Here is a 19432-nt window from a genome sequence, read left to right as displayed (position 1 = left end):
CACACACAGCATGCATACACACACGCGCACACATATCTTATATTACTTAGATTTTAAATTGTTTGTTTCGAGATTAATTTCCACAGTGCCACACAACATAAGTATGGTCTAATACCCTTAAGAAAATACACCACTGTATATGGAATTCAAATAGGTTGTTAGGAAGATAGTTTTTACCTTGCAATCACGGGCACCGGTCTCGTTCTTTCGCGTTGTAGTATCGTCCTCGTTGAGTTGTCCTCTATTCCGAATTGCAGGTTACCGACTCAAAGAGTATGTGATCTTCTAAGTTATTTTGTTGATGTGTCGCATTAGAGCTTGTTTTAAGTTAACTAATACTATTTTGGCGTAAAGCTGTTGGAATGTATTGTGTTCCACAGTTTCTCAATGATCATGGCAAGCTGCATCGACTCACTGCTCCAAGATCAAACCAATGTTAGTCTTGGCTGTATGGCATGGATCAGTCAGAAAATCATATCACATTGTGAATATGCCAGTCTCAATCCCACTGATATTGCATTCGTTTAAAAAAAAAGTATGTCAATCAAGGAGCGACGCTGCAATAATTCAGTATTATGAAATTTCTAGCCTAGTTTCTACATGTGTATCAGTAGTCTATGACAATATGAGAGAATTAAGTTCAATTGCCAAGACTCCAAGATCTTCACTAGCCTAACACCAGTCCTAGACGATTTCTGCTATTCTGCAATCACCAAATGATTTGCAAAAAATGTAACTTACCATATATTTGCAGCAAAATTGTGGAATTTTCCCTTTTTTTATCGATCATGATCTAACCATAAATAAATACCAGTGACATCATGGATATGACTTCGTGTTAATTTTTAGGGATTTTTGGTTGTTTTTACTGCAGAATTATGTACTAATCATATAGGCATTAAATGTGAGGCATGTGAATATGACAATAATCAAATTGACACTTATTATTGACATGTGTAGGAATGGGGCAGGGGCGGCTCAGTCATCTACTGCAATTCGCTGTGGAGAGTTGCATCCCTTGAAACCTATGATTGTGGGTTTGCCCTGATTACTTTTCTAGGGTTGTCAGCACCATACCCATGATCCTGGGTTTCACCGAAGTGGTAAACTTCTTAGATGGGCATCACTTCTCTTTATATCTGAGTGGGATGTTCATGTTGAACTGCGTTGTGGTATCTCAATGGGTGGAGCAGCATTTGCTTCGAGGTTATCAGTATATTTGTAGTGACTTCGTCTTGAAATATTAATAAAAAAGGGAAAATTGTGACTGAACTTTGTGTGAATGATGTGTAGATCTAACCAAGTTACTTCACAGATGACTACATTGCATTGAACATGATGTTGAAAAAATTATAGCAAGGTAATTTTCATAAAAAAAATTATTTGTTAAAGTTGTGACTGACATAATTTAGGAGGGGATTGGTGATTTTTAGAGTTGCCAGTCCACCAGGACTAGCAGTTTCAAAAGCCAACAGGAACACTGGTCGAACCTACCATAGCCTGATTCAGTAATTGATGCAGTGTGCAGAGCTTGAGAAATATTGCTGTTTGCGCAATGGAATCTGAGCGCTCTGGTTTCTCTAGACTGTGTCTTGTTTTGTGGTTAAAAATAGTGATTACATCACATAGCAGCTTATGTATTCTCGTGTGATGGAGGAACATAGTGTAGTATTGACACAAGGGGCCTTTGAAGATTCAGGGTAGAATAGGTCTTTAGCAACCCAAGCTTAAACCCTGATCCTGGTTCAGTGACTTATAAACTGGGTCAGTAACCTTTCCTTGAAGTGGCCCGACTGTCTCATTGAAATTCTAGTCAATACATATCTATTTCTATGAATCATCATGTCAGTTAAGACGTCATGAGACCCATGAAGATCTGGGGTAGATTAGGTCTTCAGCAACCCATGCTTGCTGTATAAGGCGACTATGCCCGTTGTAAGAGGCGACTCTTTGGATCGGGTGGTCAGACTCGCTGACTTGGTTAATGCATGTCATCGATCCCAATTGCGTGGATCGATGCTCATGATGTCAATCACTGGATTGTCTAGTCCAGACTCGATTACTTACAGACTGCCGTCATACAGCTGGAATATTGCTGAATGCGGCATTAAACAACAACAAATTGACAAAGGATGACGGTGGACTATAAGTGATTTGTTTGTTGCCAGGATGTTGACGCGGATAGTATCCCGGCTTGGCGCTGTCCGCCAAACTGTCATCCAGCAGGCTCAGAGGAATATCGGAGTTACTGCTGCAGCAGCGCAGAAGACGGACCCGATTCAGCAGCTTTTCGTAGATAAAGTTCGGGAATATTCACAAAAGAGCAAGTAAGAACAGTTGCAAAATGTTATGGCACGAGGACATTCTACATTTGTTGTTGTGATTCCTCAATCTCTTTATCTGTTGATGTTTTTCCATCTTCCCGAGGCAAGAGAGTTAACTGACTATAAAAGTCCTGTTTCCACCCTTGCCGAAGTTGGCTGGTATTATGGAGTTACATTTTGGCTGGACTAAAGAGTCACTGCATAGTCCAATCAAATTCACGCACGGAAATCGAAATCTGTTTCGTTAACCGTCGTGCAGATTTCGGTCGATTGCAGGATTTGCAAAGCATGTGCACCGCCAACTCGTCAGCAGATATTTTCCAAATCTTTTCATGTTTTTAATCAAGGTGCTCACGTGATTTGATGCATTTCACGATGTAAGACCCGTTTTATCACAATATAGATCTTGATTATCGATCAGATCATCTTGACTGGGCGCCACCATTTTGTGTGAAGCAAACGCAAGTGATACGAGAGGTGGAATCTGATTGGTCCATAGGAGAGGCTTAGAAGGGACATAACTGGTAGTGGCCACTGGTGGCGCTAGGATTGAGCCCAATAATTCCAGCCTAGTGCGGCAAGAGTGAAAACTTGACTTTTATAGTCAGTCTTGCCTTGGGAGGGGCGGTTGGGTAGCCTTGTGGTTAAAGCGTTCGCTCGTCACGCTGAAGACCCGGGTTCGATTCCCGTCATGGGTACAATGTGTGAAGCCCATTTCTGGTGTCCCCCGCCGTGATATTGCTGGAATATTGCTAAAAGCCGCGTAAAACATACTCACTCACTCACTCACTCTTGCCTTGGGAAGATGATGTTTTGCTTGCTGTATGATTTGTTATTTGTTTGTTGTTTAACGCTCCACTCAGCAATATTCCAGCTATATGACAGTGGTCTGTTAATAATCGAGCTCTTTTATTCTTGCTTGTATTGTTTTGCGTATTCTTGTTCAAAAGTATTTGTTTCCCAATTTTCACTGGCCAAGAAAATCTGAAGGAAACTGTACAAGTCTTGAAAAGAACAACATAGAAGTCATACTCTGTGTATGAACTGGGAGGCACGGGTAGCCCAGTTGTCTAAGGCGCCGTGATTCGCTGTTCAGAGTTGCGTCCCTTGTGCATGCCAGAAACCTATGATTGTGGGTTCGAATCCCGGTTCGCCCCGATTATGTTTCTAGGTTTGTCAGCACCATACCCGTGCTCGTGGGTTTCACCGAAGTGGTAAACGTCTGAGACCTGCATCACTTCAGGCTTTCCTCCCACATTAGGCTGACACCCCGTGATATAACTGGAATAATGTTAAAAGCGGTGTTAAACCCAACTCACTCACTCCCTCCCTATTACCTACAAGCGCAAATGTTTCAGGGTTCATAAAAATTATATATGCCCTTGGGTCATATCGCGTCATGAGAAAACAGTGTATTGTTATTACGAGCGGCGTTAAACCAAACTCACTGTGTATGAATCACAGAGAATTTACAGACCAGCATCATATGCTGGAATATTGCTGTGTGCAGCGTTAAACAACATACATACAAACAAGCAATGCTCAATGTTGACAACTGTTGTGCAGGTCTGCAGGAGGCAAGCTGGTGGATGCTACACCCAAGGTGGAGCTGAGTCTCAAGGAGGAGCTGGAAAAGATTGATAGAATATTCGGAGCAACTGGCAAAGATATGACCCAGTTCCCCAGCTTCACCTTCTCAGGTTTGTAAGATGGAGATGGAGATGACACCGTGTTGTGCCACTCTCTTGGGCTGATGCAATGATGGTAGTCCTCATTGAACAGTAGTAGTGGCGGTCAGGTAGCCTAGTGGTTAAAGCGTTCACTCGCCAAGCTGAAGACCCGGGTTCGATTCACGACATGGGCGCAATGTCACTTAAGTGTGAAGCCCATTTCTGGTGTTCCCTGCTGTGATATTGCTAAAAGCGGTGTAAAACCATACTCACTCAAGATCAAGATCAAGATGTTTATTGATCTTGATCCTGATCTCACTCACTCACTCACTCATTCGATCACTCACTCACTCACTCACTCACCAGTAGCAGTTGGGCTATAATTCTGAACCAGTTCTCAATGCTACAATTTTGCTACAAGTTGGGACTGAATATACTGATAGAAAATATCCTCATTACCAAAAGAAATGTTAATACCATACATGTTAGTTAATATATGAAGACTTACTCATATTCAAGAGATATTAGATTGGTTTGATGACCAATTGAACATACTGGTATGTTGTGTGAACCGATGCTCATGAACGCATCACGTGATGTCACAGATCCATGATTTCGAGATGCACCTTTTGTCTCGTGTAGGATTAGCGTGTACAGTTTGGAAATCACATGCAGCATATTGTGATATGAATAAAGACTCACTGTGGTACACATTGGAAACATCTCTTCTTACCGTACATACTTCTAAATATGTTTCTATAAAAAAAATGATTCGCCTGCATCACTTCGGGCTTTCCTCCCACATTAAGCTGACACGCTGTGATATAACTGGAATGCTGTTAAAAGCGGCGATAAACCCAACTAACTGACTAACTCACTCATTCGTGTTTCTTTTGGTGGTGAGTATATTAACATACAAAACATTTAGTCTCATCCAAACAGTACTCGCTACAAATTCTGACGACTTGTTAAATTTTATTAGGTTTATACTCGTTCTTTTCTTCAAAATATGTAATTTCCAAGGCTCTATAGCATTTGCATCTAGGGAACTAGTTAATCCTGAAGTGTTATTGAAAAGAAGCTCTTAGCCTTCATGTCGAATTTCAACACTGCTCAAGGCTTCACCAAACTGTTCACCATCAACGATCTGCACCATTTTGGCTTTTGTCCTACAGAAGCTGCTTGAGTGATAGAGCTGACTTGTTTCTCAAACCAGTCCCAAATGAATCTTACACAGACTGTTTACTGTTTCAGATCCTGATTTGGGTGCACTAGGATTGGGAGAAGTTAAGGAAATACAGCAAGCTGTTAAAGAATCAGCTGTGGCTGAAGCGCAGGAAGAAGATAATACACCATACTTTGATTACTAGAGAAATATTGACTTTAGAGCATTTCGTTATTAACAGCTGCAGTGCAGAGCCTTCATACCTGCATTTTGTCATGGTGATAAGAGCTGGTTGCTAGGCAATTCTGTCATAGAAGCCAAATTTGGATGCCAGGCAGTGTTGCATTTACCTTGATTTGGTGGTTATGCTGTGTTGTCTTGGTAACCAAATTTAGTTGCTAGGTAGTGTTGCCTTGGCAACATGGCACACGTGGAATTAGTGTGTATTTATGTTAATGTTGTGGAAGATTCATTTGACCAACAACTCTTGTGAGAATGTGTAAATAGAATGGAAATTAAACTTTTCACAAATATGTGTGGTTTTGTGTGATTTCATTCATTGTGAGGCATTTGTCAGGGAGTATGACCGCCCCTCTGAACGTCTGTGATATTACATTTATGGTCACCTACTGCTATAAGATATCAGGAAGATTCGGGGTAGAATAGGTCTTACATCTGTCGTAAATAAACAGTTCAGACTGTCAGCATAAACCAGGAAATTTATCTTTCATTTATTTTTTTCACCAAGTAATGTTCCAATAAGAGCCCCCTATTTCTAATTTTGAGAGCGCCCTGGGCACTTATTACGTCGAATACGGTACCTCCAATATCATGGCAGGGAAAACCCTGAAATAAGTATCTCACACAACACCCAAAGTGGAGAATCAAACTTAGGTCTTCATTGTGACAAGCTGCTTCAACCCCTGGGCTTCCCATTCGCACCAGTGTATTGATGTTTGTTCGATTGTTGTTTTACAACTATATGACAGCGGTCAATAAGTAATTAAGTCTGGACAAGACAATCCAGTGATTGATATTGTGAGCATTGATCCAAGCTGTTTGGGCATGAGTGAGTGAGTGAGTGAGTGAGTTGGGTTTAACGCCGCTTTTAACAGTATTCCAGTTATAATGTGGCGTGTCAGCTTAATGTGGGAGGAAAGCCCGAAGTGATGCAGGTCTCAGACGTTTATCACTTTGGTGAAACCCAGGAGCATGGGTATGGTGCTGACAAACCTAGAAACATAATCGGGACAAACCGGGATTCGAACCCACAATCCTAGGTTTCTGGCGTGCCCAAGGGACGCAACTCTGCACAACGAATCGCGGCGACTGGGCCACCAGTGTCCCCATTGGGGTAGGAGGGCCCGCTATCAACCAAATCCTTGGGCCTGACCACCATTCTATTTGGTCGCCTCTTTTTACAACCAGCATAGTTTTCCGTGGACCGATTCTAACCGAAAATCTCTATGGGGTTCCAGTGTGTGAGAATTAGACTTGTACACTGGCATGGTTTGGACGTATAAAACCACAGATTGTCTTGGTAATGCAAAAACATACTACCCAACACAACTTCAAGAACACCTAATTTATTCATGACTGTAAAACTCATCTGTTTTGTTACCTGGGGGGCACGGGAAACCCTTCTTCTGAGGCGCCGCGATTTGCTGTGTAGAGTTGCATCCCTTGGGCACGCCAGAAACCTATGATTGTGGATTTGAATCCCGGTTCGCCCCGATTATGTTTCTAGGTTTGTCAGCACCATACCCGTGCTTGTGGGTTTCACCGAACTGGTAAACCGTAAACGTCTGAGACCTGCATCACTTCGGGCTTTCCTCCCACATTAAGCTGACACGCCGGGATATAACGAATAATGTTAAAAAAGGCGTTAAACCCAACTCACTCACTCCCTCCCTATTACCTACAAGCGCAAATGTTTCAGGGTTCATAAAAATCATATATGCCCTAGAATCATATCACGTCACGAGACAACAGTGTGTTGTTTCTGTCATCGACAAATTGTGATTCGACTGCTGCTGCGACTTGCTGTCCTTAAAGGTAAACACTAAAATACATCTCTGTATGTAGACATCTTCTTTGGTAATAAATAGAACATTATATTCATGTTTGTGTCATACTATGTTTACGACACTCGTGCCTAAATTCCAGTATTTCCTAGCTCTCATTGAGGGAAATACCAGAATTTAGACACTCATGTCGTAAACATTGTTTGACTTAAAAATATCCTCTATATATGAAACATCTGGTGTCCTTTAATTTTTTTCAGTAGCATGCATGTGAAGACTGATAACAGAGGTTTTCGAAACCATTTTTTCAGTATTATGAACAAGTCTTTGACTCAAGATGATTTTATAAGGTGTAGATAAAGACTGGAGAAACGTATGGTAAGGAATTTATCTTGGTAATATTATCTCCTGAAGAAAGAAAAACTAGCCATTATTAAAAAAACTCACTTTATGTATGTGATCATCTCAGGTCTGCAAAAGTTGTTAGTGTAAAAAATAAAGAAAGTCTAGTCAGACTATAACTTTCAAAACGTTCATATTAGACCTTAAAACTTTTGCAGTAGGCAGTTATCCTACCTCTTTAACTGGTAGTTTTGTATGGATGTACCTTAATCCTGGTCAGACAAAATTCTTGTGGTCCAATCAATATTTATTTATTCCTGAAAAAAGCTTTTAAAGTTCATCTGTGAACACTGTTACAGAGACAAACATGTCATAATTTATTCAATAACAATAAATGATATCTTTTCACATTCAAAATAACAATTGGACGGTATTTTGATAATAAAACATTGTGAGACTGGTCATCTATTACAGGAATGTTGGGTAACTGGGCTGAAATTGATCTTAGGACTGTAATATATTTTTATATTTTGCCCCCCCATATTTTATGTGCCATTTTTTTTTATCCCTCCCCGCCTCCCCCAAAACCATAATAAATGACCAGTCCCTAAATAAGGGAGCGTACTCAATCTTTATGCAGAGAATAAAAGATTTAAACTAGAGATGTTTGTATTACTTGCAAAAAGACAAGCAGCCCCATCAACACAATTTCTTCAAAACCTAAAGCTCCAAAGAATGATATCTGGCATAAATAATCTTTGTGTAGTTGTCATTGGAGGTTTTGGGTGCACTCATGTACAGAACATAATGGCCCTCCCCTAATGTTGGTGAGTGAGAGTGAGTGAGGGAGGGAGGGAGGGAGGGAGCTTTTATGCCGCTTTTTACAATATTCACACAATATCACGGCAGGGACACCAGAAATGGATTTCACACATTGCCAGAAACTCCCACCATAACACACAAGATTGGTTGGTTTGTTGTTTAATGCCGCACTCAGCAATATTCCAGCTATATGACGGCAGTCTGTAAATAATCGAGTCTGGACCAGACAATCCAGTGATCCGTATTGTGGTTGGTCGATCCACACTATTGGGATCGATGACATGCATCAACCAAGTCAGCAAGCCTGACCACCCGATCCCGTTAGTCGCCTCTTACGACAAGCATAGTCACCTTTTAAGGCAAGCATGACATGGCATGATGATTCATAGAAATAAATTTGTATTGACTAGAATTTTCAACGAGACAGTCGGGCCACTTCAAGGAAATGTTACTAGCCAAGTTTATAAGTCACTGGCATTTGGCTAGTGGGCAGGAAGCTTTATGAATACTGAACCAGGATCAAGGTTTTACTCTGGCTTACTAAGTGGGGGTTCTGGGGACCCCAATAATGAATTTTAAGGGTCCTTGCGGGTAATTTGAGTGAGTGAGTGAGTTGGGTTTAACGCCGCTTTTAACAGTATTCCTGTTTTATCATGGCGTGTCAGCTTATGTGGGAAGAAACCCCGAAGTGATGCAGGTCTGAGATGTTTACTACTTCGGTGAAACCCACGAGCACGGGTATGGTGCTGACAAACCTAGAAACATAATCGGGGCGAACCGGGATTCGAACCAACAGTCAAAGGTTTCTGGTGTGCCCAAGGGACCCAACTCTGCACAGAGAATCGCGTGGGCAATTTGAGGGCCCTGTAAAGTAACAAAATGGTGAAGTGTCTGTATGTTTAGATAATTACTTTAGAGCCTGGAATGAATCAAAAATCATGTGGACAGTTGTCATGATTGATGGATGAAACGACAGACAAGGTACAATGGATGATATTGTGCGTCCTGAGGTACACAGTATATATTTTTTTGGGCGTCCAATCTCAACATTTGTGCGTTGCTTAAAACCCTACACCAAGATACAAATTGTATCCCACCCGCAGTATCTGATATGTTTCGTATCGCGACCCCATCGTATCATTACACCTCCACAACATGGCACGCACAATTTTGTCCCTTGTAATTAACAAAGCCATAAACATCAACAATCTCATTAAAATCAGATCTTAGTTCTCGTTATCGCTAAACAAGGATCCGAGGACATCCCATTATGGGTCACGTCAGAACAACCTTTCATCCAACCAATCAGAGCGTCGCTTACCAGATCACGAAAGTGAAAGTCGGAATGAGTTTTCTAATGATGCAACCACGATATATTTAACACAGGGTATATTTCGAACGACAGTTACAGGTTTTATGATTATATCCATACAATCTAGGCCATCTATAAGCCATTCCAGAATGTTCTTCTTATCAGTTTAAAAATCTTTTATCGAGAATACGTCAAAACATGTTTCGAAGCGTAGTCGCCAGTTTGAAACTAGTGTCGTAAAGCTTAAGAAAGCTGTCTTCTGATTGGTCAATGCCGATTTCTTGTCAGTCATTTCATTGATCGGTCAAAATTCGCGAATTTCGTTCTAACGTGACCCGTAATGGGATGTCCTCAGATCTTTGTTTAGCGGTAGTGAGAACTAAGATCTGATTTTAATGAGATTGTAAACATCAAATAAAACCCAGTAATGTAAGTCTTGTCCTTCATGAGTTGAGGCCAAGGTCACTGAGACCATGGCATGGTGATGTTGAGTGAGGAGTGTTTCTTGTTGAACTTGGCTGAGGCACGCTCCTCATCTACGGGATGTGGAAGTTGCAGATGAAGCTCAAACCTGTCAGGAACCAGCAGAGTCACATCATCCTGAAACACGGATCAGGGTTCGAAATTAACACAGGTCTGCTAGTGCGAGACGAACAATTCAGGAAGGACTAGTGACATTTCCTTGTGAACTACCACTTTTACTATTAAGCTAATAATAAAATAAATAACTTGTCACCCTGCAGATGGCAATATTTGGTTAGCAGGGTTAGACAGGGACATCTATTTGGATGCCAAATTCTCCCCTTAGAACACGTTTCCTGGTTAAACAGTTCAACAGTTGTTTTTTACAGAACCCCCCCCAATATACTGATATTTGGACTCTAGTTTTTAGCCCAGGAATCTGTAATCATGATTTAAACAAGGAAACGACCATCACTTTCCCCAGGTGAGGTGAGGTGAAATGGGGTTTAACGTCGCGTCCAAGTTTATTGCACTAATATAGCGACGTGCATGCACACGTGTGTGTGTGGCTGCTTGTACTAGTCCGGACTGATGCCGATTTATAGTGCTAGCCCACTGAGCTACCATGCCGCAGTTTAACATGAATACCCCACTCAGACACAGTATACTGACTCCGAACCGACCAGTCCTTGTTTTAGCCCCGACTTTTGGTATGACGCGGCCGGGGATTGAACCCCGGACCTTCCGCTCTCCAGTCGGATGCTCTACCACTAGACCACGGAGGCGGTCTCACTTTCCCTAGCCATGGGCAGTTGTGCACTTTAGAATTTTGACTGTTCATATTGTAGTGAATATGAGAAAGGGAGGGAAAAATGACTCAGCAAAAGAAGGGGGTTGCCAAAAAGTTATCAACTCTAATGGGGGGGGGCATGAAAAAATGAGTTTCATTTAAAAAAAAAAAAAAATCCCCATAAATTAAACATTATTTAAGGACCAGAAAAATGCTATATATATAGGTCAATGACTTGGACCCAAGAAATGTAATAAGTCAATAGGAAATATCAATAAGTTAAATAAACAAAATGGAGGATGAGACATAACAACAAATCAATCCAATACTGATCGTGATTGGATGAATATAAATATGATCTGGCCAAAGAACATCGCGATAAGAAAAGGGCTTGATTAAGTCATTGTAGCTCCTGACAACTTTTCCGTATGATACAGAAAGTATGATGCCAATACACACGTTGCTCAGAATTTTATTTACGATTTTTGATGGCTGTGCATTGTTTTATTAAATCGATACTACAAGTAAGACTAACACTTGCTATTTACTTTATAATCATGAAACTATAAAATGTGTGATGCCTTGCTTAGCATTTCTATTGGTCAAAAGTCTGACAAACAAACCATCAGTCAAATTGAAATTGAAATTGAAAATATGTTACATAAAATTGGGGTGTCATCAAAGTATGATAGTCCTAACACCAATCTCAATTCTCTCCCGACCTGTAAAGATCTGGGGTAGAATATGTCTTCAGCAACCCATGCTTGCCGTTAAAGGCGACTGTACTTGTCGAAAGAGGCGACTAAGGGGTCGGGTGGTCAGGCTTGCTGACTTGGTTGATGCATGTCATCGTTTCCCAATTGCATGGATCGATGCTCATGATGTCAATCACTGGATTGTCTGGTCCAGACCTCGATTATTCACAGACCACTGTCATAAGGCTGGAATATTGCTGAGCGTGGCTTTAAACAACAAACAAATTAACAAACAAACAAAACTGTCCCTCCCTTGATAAATGACCATTGTGTATTCAAATGACCTGTCGCTTAGATATAACAACATGTAACATTTTAACTCTCCAGTTTGGGAATATTTAAAGCACACCCCAGGGTTAGAAACTAACAGTTTTTGTCCACTAGTCCTAATAATGATAACGTATAGCAAAACCCTTAAAATCGGCCAATTTCTACTAGTCCTTAGGATACCTTTACTATTGGGCAGTTTGGTAAGGACTACAGGACTAGTGCCAATTTCTAACGCTGCACCCACCTGGGATATTTCCAATTCACACTCCTTGACACTGGTCACTTCCGGTAAAGAAATTTTCACCTGCACACATTTTTCACAGTCCACATCAACTGTTTCCATGCTGTACTCTGGTTTCTTTAAAAACACAACATCCGGTGCTATTTCTTCAATCAAATTTGACCTTGTTGCCGTTTTCTCCTCAAAAGGCATTTTGATTTGTGATTGGTCAGATTTTGGAATACTTGAATTTGATTGGCTGTCACCGACACTGATATTGGCTAGTGCTTCCATTAATTTATCCTTGCCACCATGTCCTAGAGGTCCAAAGGACTTTTCTAGATTTTCAAGATTTGACTCAAATTCTTTGTCGTCTTTGTTCTTGGAAGTGAAGCTCTTCTGAATATGTTTGAGACAGCCTTTGTGCGGTGTGTCTCTGTCAAGTATCGTGTAACGACGACTCACTTTGACTTTTTGTTGATCTTCAATATAGTCCATGGCTAGATTAATCAGTGTGTCTTGATCTGTCAAGTTGGAAGAGTCTCGGCCATATTTGTCTAACACTTGCGGATTGAAGGAGACAGATGTCATCCTATAGCAATCTGAAATATTAAATAATCGTGAAACCAAGATAGTTATTTGTTTTTCGAAAAATCACATACTGTAACTGGAAATAATTACCCTATTCGACGTAATAAGTGTCCAGGGCGCTCTCAAAATTAGAAATAGGGGCTCTTAATAGAATATAATTTTGGTGAAAGAGTCGAAAGATCGTAAATTTCATGGTTTCTGCTGACAGCCTGAAATGTTACAAAAGAAAAGTCTGTGCATATTTTACACAACAGATATATTTTTCCAGAATTTAATTGCATGTAATTAAGGGTGCATAAAACAAACGAGTGAGTATTATACACGAATAAATGTACACAAATTATGTTCATTGATCAGTCGGAAGGGTGCTAATTGGGATTGTTCGCTAGCCAATATATTGGCAAATATCGCTGTGGACGCTTATTACGTCGAATACGGTATGTATATTATACAATAATATTACATTATAATTGTAACCTTTTTGATGACATAATGGATACTGGCTGGTGTTATTGATGTGATAAACCAGTCTCATCAACTTGGGCCGATCTGATAAATATTTAAATGAGGTCGCATAGCAGGAACTACTCTTAACTAGAAAGGTGTTTACATTTAAACAAAAGCAGCCTAATCACCACCATCTCCCTTCTTCCCGAGGCAAGAGCGTCCACTGGCACATATCGATAGTCCAATCAAAGAACGTTTCACAAAATCAACATCCATGACTGGTACATATTCATATGAGTGAGTGAGTTGGGTTTAACGTCGCTTTTAACAGTTTTCCAGTTATATCGTGGCGTTTCAGCTTAATGTTGGAGGAAAGCCCGAAGTGATGCAGGTCTCAGACATTTACCACTTCGGTGAAACCCATGAGCATGGGTATGGTGCTGACGAACCTAGAAACATAACCGGGACAACCGGGATTCGAACTCACAATCATAGGTTTCTGGCGTGCCCAAGGGACGCAACTCTGCACAGCGCCTTAGACGACTGGGCCACCCGTGCCCCTTATTCATATGAAAGTGACATACTGCTGTCTGTCTTTGTTGACACGAATATGTCTTTTTCATCTTTTAAACCCCCCAACGATTACCTATATTTATGTGTCAGGGATGAAATGGTTCTGTTATCTGATCGACTAGGTTGTCGCCTAAGGTAGTCGCCATCTTTGTGAAGCTTAAATACGAGATAAGTACACCCACTGATTGGATATCGCATTTTCATTACAAGGGGCACAACTCGTGATCACGCGAGGTGGCGCCAGGGTCGAGCCAAGAAAAGTGGCCTTGATGTAGCAAGGGTAGAAACAAGGCTTTGATATAGGCTTGAGGACACACTTGCCTTGGGAAGATGCCATTTCCGGAAAGCCGGAACAATTATGACTACTTCATCAGTGACATCACGCATGCAAATACTACAACTTTGAAACAGAAAGTCCTATGCCTCTAGCTACGTTAATAGCAAAGTTATGAGCACTTCTGGTTTGGGTAAATACATTACAAAATATTTGACCACTAGGCTACCCTGATACCCCAAATCCCAGATAGAACACTGATAGCCCCGATGTGCTAAACATGCAAGTACACCTTTCTCCTGTGAGGGGGCAGTCGGGTAGCCTAGTGGTTAAAGCGTTCGCTGGTCATGCCGAAGACCCGGGTTCGATTCCCGACATGGGTACAATGTGTGAAACCCATTTCTGGTGTCCCCTGCTGTGATATTGCTAAAAGCGGCGTAAAAACTCTCACTCACTCTCCTGTGAGTACACCTGCCATCGTGATATTGCTGGAATATTGCAAAAAGCCGCATAAAACCCTATTCACTCACTCACTCTCTCCCTTCCTCCCGAGAGTACAACTGATGCCGGTTCAATCTCAGATCTTACTTCTCGCTATTGATAAACAAAGATCTGAGGACATCCCATTACGGGTCAAAGTTCGCGAAAGTTCGTTCTGACGTGACCCGTAATGGGATGTCCTCAGATCTCTTTTTAGCGGCAGCGAGAACTAAGATCTGATTTTAATGATTGATGCGGATTGAGATTAATACCTGTTCTGTCTTCCATCTGTTCAATTGGCACTCCAATCACAGGAACAGCATCATCTGGAGTCTTTGGTGCCGGAACTTTAGACCATGAACAAAAATTGATGTACAGTTCATCTTTTTCAGGTTTCTGTGAAATAAAAAAGGTGAGGTGAAATTGTTGTTTACACTTTTTTGACTTCATCTGAGCATTGCTTATCATATATGTTAAAGTCAATGAGTGACCCGTGAAGATCCGGGGTAGAATAGGTCTTCAGCAACCCATGCTTGTCGTAAGAGGCAACTAACGGGATCGGGTGGTCAGGCTCGCTGACTAGGTTTGATGCATGTCATCGTATCCCAATTGTGTGGATCAATGCTCATGATGTCAATCACTGGATTGTCTGGTCCAGACTCGATTATTTACAGACTGCTGTCATATAGCTAGAATATTGCTGAGTGCGGCGTTAAACAACACACAAACAAACAAACAAACTTATTTTTTCGAGTATAATACGCACTCATGTGTTATATGCACCCTTAATCATGGGCAATTAAATTCTGGAAAAATATATCTGTCGTACATAAACATTTCAGGCTGTCAGCTCAAACCACGAAATTTATCTATCAAATAATATTCTAATAAGAGCCCCCTATTTCTTATTTTGAGAGTGCCCTGGGTGCTTATTACATCGAATACGGTATCTACATTTCCAGCCAAAAACATCTGAGCATACCAGCGTGAACTATTAGGAATTATTTGTCAATAACACTGAGTACACAAGACCAAACAAAATTATCTGGAGTCAGGCGTCAGACTAGATTTGTTGTAACGCCTCACTCAGCAATATTCCAGCTGTATGACGGCGGTCTGTAAATAATCAAATCTGGACCAGACAATCCAGTGATTGACATCATGAGCATTGATCTACACAACAGAGATACGACAACATGCATCAACCAAGACAGCGAGCCTGACCATCTGATCCCATTGGTCGCCTTTTACGACAAGCATAGTCGCCTTTTACGACAAGCATAGTCGTCTTTTACGACAAGCATGGGCTGCTGAAGACCCTCAGACTATCACAGCTGAAAGGAAAGCCTGAAGTGATGCAGGTCTCAAACATTTACCCCTTTGATGAAACCCAGGAGGACGGGTATGGTGCTGACAAACCCAGAAACATAAACCGGGATTCGTACCCATGATCATAGGCTTATTGTGCGCCCAAGGGACATAACTCTGCAAAGTGAATTGGAGCACCTGAGACGACTGGGCCACCCGTGCCCCCACTGAAGATTTGAAACAGTAAAAATGATCATAAATAAATCCATCAAATAATATTCAATTGAAATCCAAACAACCAATCCTACCAGCATAGTTGTCTTGACAACCATGTGTGGATTTGGTGGCGCCAAGGCCTGTTTTCCTTCCTTCATCTGTTTGTCCATGAACTGTTTGTAACCCTGAGGATTGTTTGCCGCCATATCGTCCAGCATCGTCCAGATATTCTGAGCCTGTTTTAGAAGATCATCCTTGTTGTAGCCTCCCATTGTCTCAGCCATGTTGATTATCTGCAAAACCACAAAAAAAATGTTTCTGCAATAATTTGTTTATCAAAGCTGCAATACCATAGTTTCGAATACTATTTCTTTCTTTAAGTAACAAACACAAACACGGATAGAGCGAACAAACGGATACAACGAGCTGTTAAAAAATCCCTGCTTTATCTCTTATATATTATCATATAAAATTTACGTACATAACAAACTCACACTTACTTACTTTGGAGATTGTACGTGCGCTTTCCGACTAATGCGTATTTCGCAAGCGGGCCCAGCCAGGCCATTTAATGTGTTTCCGAAAGGGGCGAAAGTGGTGTGTGCAACCCAAGAGGGGGCTTTAGGGGTTTCTTATATAGAATTTGGGAATTTTGAGATTTGGAATAGATGCCGATAGGATTGGGGAGGAGAACTAAGGGAGCTGGGTACGGTGGATGTTTGTTTGTTTATGTAATTTTGATTTGGTAGATTATAGTGTTTTTAGATGCGTTTTAATAGTTCCGTTTTGATTAAGAATACGCCTAAGGCCTTGAAGTTTTATAGTTTATTTTGTGGGTTAAGTATTGCTTCTAGAGTGAGAGCCTTGTTTAGATTGAGGGTGGTTTGTAATGCGGTTCGATGTGTTAGGTAATGTGTGCAGTGGATGAGTGCGTGTTCTGGGGTTTCTAGTTGTTTGCAGTGTGGGCAGTTACCTGCAGCGAACTAACTTACTCACTTACTTTGGAGATTTAACGTGCGCTTTCCGACTGATGTGTATTTCGCACACGGGCCCAGCCAGGCCATTTAATGTGTTTCCGAAAGGGGCGAGGGTGGTCTGTGCAACCCAAGAGGGGGCTTTAGGGGTTGCTTATATAGAATTTGGGAATTTTGAGATTTGGAATAGATGCCGATGGGATTGGGGAGGAGAACTAAGGGAGCTGGGTATGGTGGATGTGTTTGTTTGTTTATGTGATTTTGATTTGGTAGGTTATTATGTTTTTAGATGCGTTTTATTAGTTCCGTTTTGATTAAGAATACGCCTAAGGCCTTGAAGTTTTCTAGTTTATTTTGTGGGTTTAGTATTGCTTCTAGAGTGAGAGCCTTGTTTAGATTGAGGGTGGTTTGTAATGCGGTTCGATGTGTTAAGTAGTGTGTGCAGTGGATGAGTGCGTGTTCTGGGGTTTCTAGTTGTTTGCAGTGTGGGCAGTTACATTTAGTATGTTTTTTAATTTTTTTTCAGGTGGTTATTTAGGTTGGTGTGTCCTGTTTGGAGTTTAGTGATTACTCTGTCAATTTTTTGGATTCCTGATTATGGAGGGCTGAGGCCATGCCCATTAGTTCTGCCGTGAATATTGATTGGTTGTTTGGGAGTCGGAAGGATTGTGTGGTTTTAGTTGGTTGTGTGGTATGGACTCCGAAACCTGTTCATAAAATGTGACACCAATTTGGCCAATTAACGCATATAGCGAACTAATATCTGATCCCTGACAAGCCCTAATACCACTAATTAGTGATATGTAAAGCAAACTGAGAAATCTCACTCAGTGTCAAGTGTCACTGACAATTGGCTGTATGCAATTAGCAGAGAATCAACACAATCACTGGTGACAGATCAACCTTGTTAAACTTGCATTATGTTAATCTTACCTGTCCATGTAATTGGACAAATCTTGTCTGTAGAACAATCATTGCTAATACAAGTCAATGCAGCAATTACAGTGTTCCCTCGCTATTGCGCTCTTCAATATAGCACTAACTCTGTTATAGTGCAAGGTAAAGCATGCCTCCCAAAATTTACATACATTTTTGATAAACCTAAGTTTTCCAATGACACGAAATCTTCCCCATAAAAAAACAACATTATCAGCTAATCATTCAATAATGTTTACATTAATCATGGCAAAATCGTGTGTAAAAGGATCAGAAGATAGCATAACTCACTGTTATTTACAGCTACCATGGTCAGATTACCACCATTGACGCCTTGATATAAACTTTAGTTGCAAGAGAATGGATACATATATCATAAATGCCATACTCTGACTTGTTAAAGTCATATATTTGATTCAGTTTGAGTATTAAATGTCAACATAACATTCTCGCAATCAAAAAACATGTAACACAGGAAATCCCTACTGTGACAATTTCTTCCGATCATTGCATCAAAATTTTTTGAAGTTGTATCATTGGGCACAATTAGATGCAGGAGGAAATGTGTATAAACGTGTATGTATATGGTGTTTGGTTTTAGCCAAGATGGGGGACATTTCCGAGTGAAAACGTATATAACAAACAACATTTATAACAATGTGTGTGTGTGTGTGTGTGTGTGTGTGTGTGTGTGTGTGTGTGTGTGTGTGTGTGTGCTTAATGTACAAGTACAAGCTAATGCCAGGATTTTAAGTGGTAAGCCCACTGAGACACCAATTACTATACCAACTGTTTAAAATTAATATCCCTGCTCTTACACAGTATACCACGGACTTGCTGTGCCGACAAGTCCTTGCATGCTTTATAACTAAAATATTCATTATTTCTAACCAAAAAATATAAAAAGTTCATCCTGCAGCATTTTTAAATCAGCAAAAAGTGAAATTTAAAAAAATGAATAATTGCTACTGACTTGACATAGATGTCCATCTAGAATTGCATTTAGTCACTTAACTATGGCCTTTGACTTTTTACGTAATTTTGTTCAATTCAAATTAAAATTATAAATGACCAAAATAGTTGTTATTACGAATTTCACAAATATTATTAAAATGACTGTACCTCATGTTTCAAAATATCTAAAATGTTTAGCTTTAAATAAAATGTAAAACAAAGCCGATTGGAAATAAGCCAAATGCTTTTTAACAGTAAACAGTAAACCTAACAGTTGCCTAACACTAACGGGACCTCCAGTATTTGATCGTAAATTTCAAGAAACATAATGGTTTGACGGTCATCGTTCTCGACATTGATATCAGTATTATTACAAAATCGCCGAATCTCTGTAAATATATGTTTAGTATATCACTTACTGAACTGAAACAATCACGCATCAACAGCTACTGAACAGGCAAGCACCTGTTTCCAACGACAAGCGTCCTTGGTATGCGTACTACGAAGAACACATAACTTGATG

At 40.6% G+C, this 19432-nt stretch overlaps 2 protein-coding genes across 2 annotated transcripts; one reads left to right on the top strand and one right to left on the bottom strand.

Annotated features, from left to right (window-relative positions):
* Positions 1-193: 193 nt before the first annotated feature.
* LOC139457847 (ATP synthase-coupling factor 6, mitochondrial-like) lies at positions 194-5692 on the top strand. The gene is made up of 4 exons (XM_071239196.1): positions 194-273; positions 2169-2327; positions 3891-4024; positions 5249-5692. The coding sequence occupies exons 2-4, from the start codon at positions 2170-2172 to the stop codon at positions 5362-5364; spliced, it is 408 nt and encodes a 135-aa protein (XP_071095297.1). The 5' UTR covers positions 194-273; position 2169; the 3' UTR covers positions 5365-5692.
* A 4361-nt stretch (positions 5693-10053) lies between these two features.
* Positions 10054-19394, bottom strand: LOC139457846 (PIH1 domain-containing protein 2-like). The gene is made up of 5 exons (XM_071239195.1): positions 19329-19394; positions 16138-16338; positions 14794-14917; positions 12181-12758; positions 10054-10259 (listed from the first exon to the last, which is right to left on the bottom strand). Exons 1-5 carry the CDS (start codon positions 19347-19349, stop codon positions 10122-10124), a joined length of 1062 nt encoding a protein of 353 aa, XP_071095296.1. The 5' UTR covers positions 19350-19394; the 3' UTR covers positions 10054-10121.
* Positions 19395-19432: the final 38 nt, after the last annotated feature.

The sequence above is a fragment of the Haliotis cracherodii genome, unplaced genomic scaffold, assembly GCF_022045235.1.
Source record: "Haliotis cracherodii isolate W230 unplaced genomic scaffold, xgHalCrac1.p SCAF_12, whole genome shotgun sequence".
Classification (NCBI taxonomy): Eukaryota; Metazoa; Mollusca; class Gastropoda; order Lepetellida; family Haliotidae; genus Haliotis; species Haliotis cracherodii.
Note: the sequence above shows the minus strand (reverse complement) of the source record. Positions and strands in the feature narration are given on the sequence as shown.

Excerpts from the sequence above, each read along its gene's own strand:
- LOC139457847 (XM_071239196.1), top strand. The coding sequence starts at position 2,170 with ATGTTGACGCGGATAGTATCCCGGCTTGGCGCTGTCCGCCAAACTGTC. Across the intron at positions 2,328-3,890 it reads GAATATTCACAAAAGAGCAA|GTCTGCAGGAGGCAAGCTGG; the intron begins GTAAGAACAGTT and ends ACTGTTGTGCAG. Across the intron at positions 4,025-5,248 it reads CCCCAGCTTCACCTTCTCAG|ATCCTGATTTGGGTGCACTA; the intron begins GTTTGTAAGATG and ends TTACTGTTTCAG.
- LOC139457846 (XM_071239195.1), bottom strand. The coding sequence starts at position 19,349 with ATGCGTGATTGTTTCAGTTCA. Across the intron at positions 16,339-19,328 it reads TGCGTGATTGTTTCAGTTCA|ATAATCAACATGGCTGAGAC; the intron begins GTAAGTGATATA and ends GTGGTTTTGCAG. Across the intron at positions 14,918-16,137 it reads TTGTCAAGACAACTATGCTG|AAACCTGAAAAAGATGAACT; the intron begins GTAGGATTGGTT and ends TTTATTTCACAG.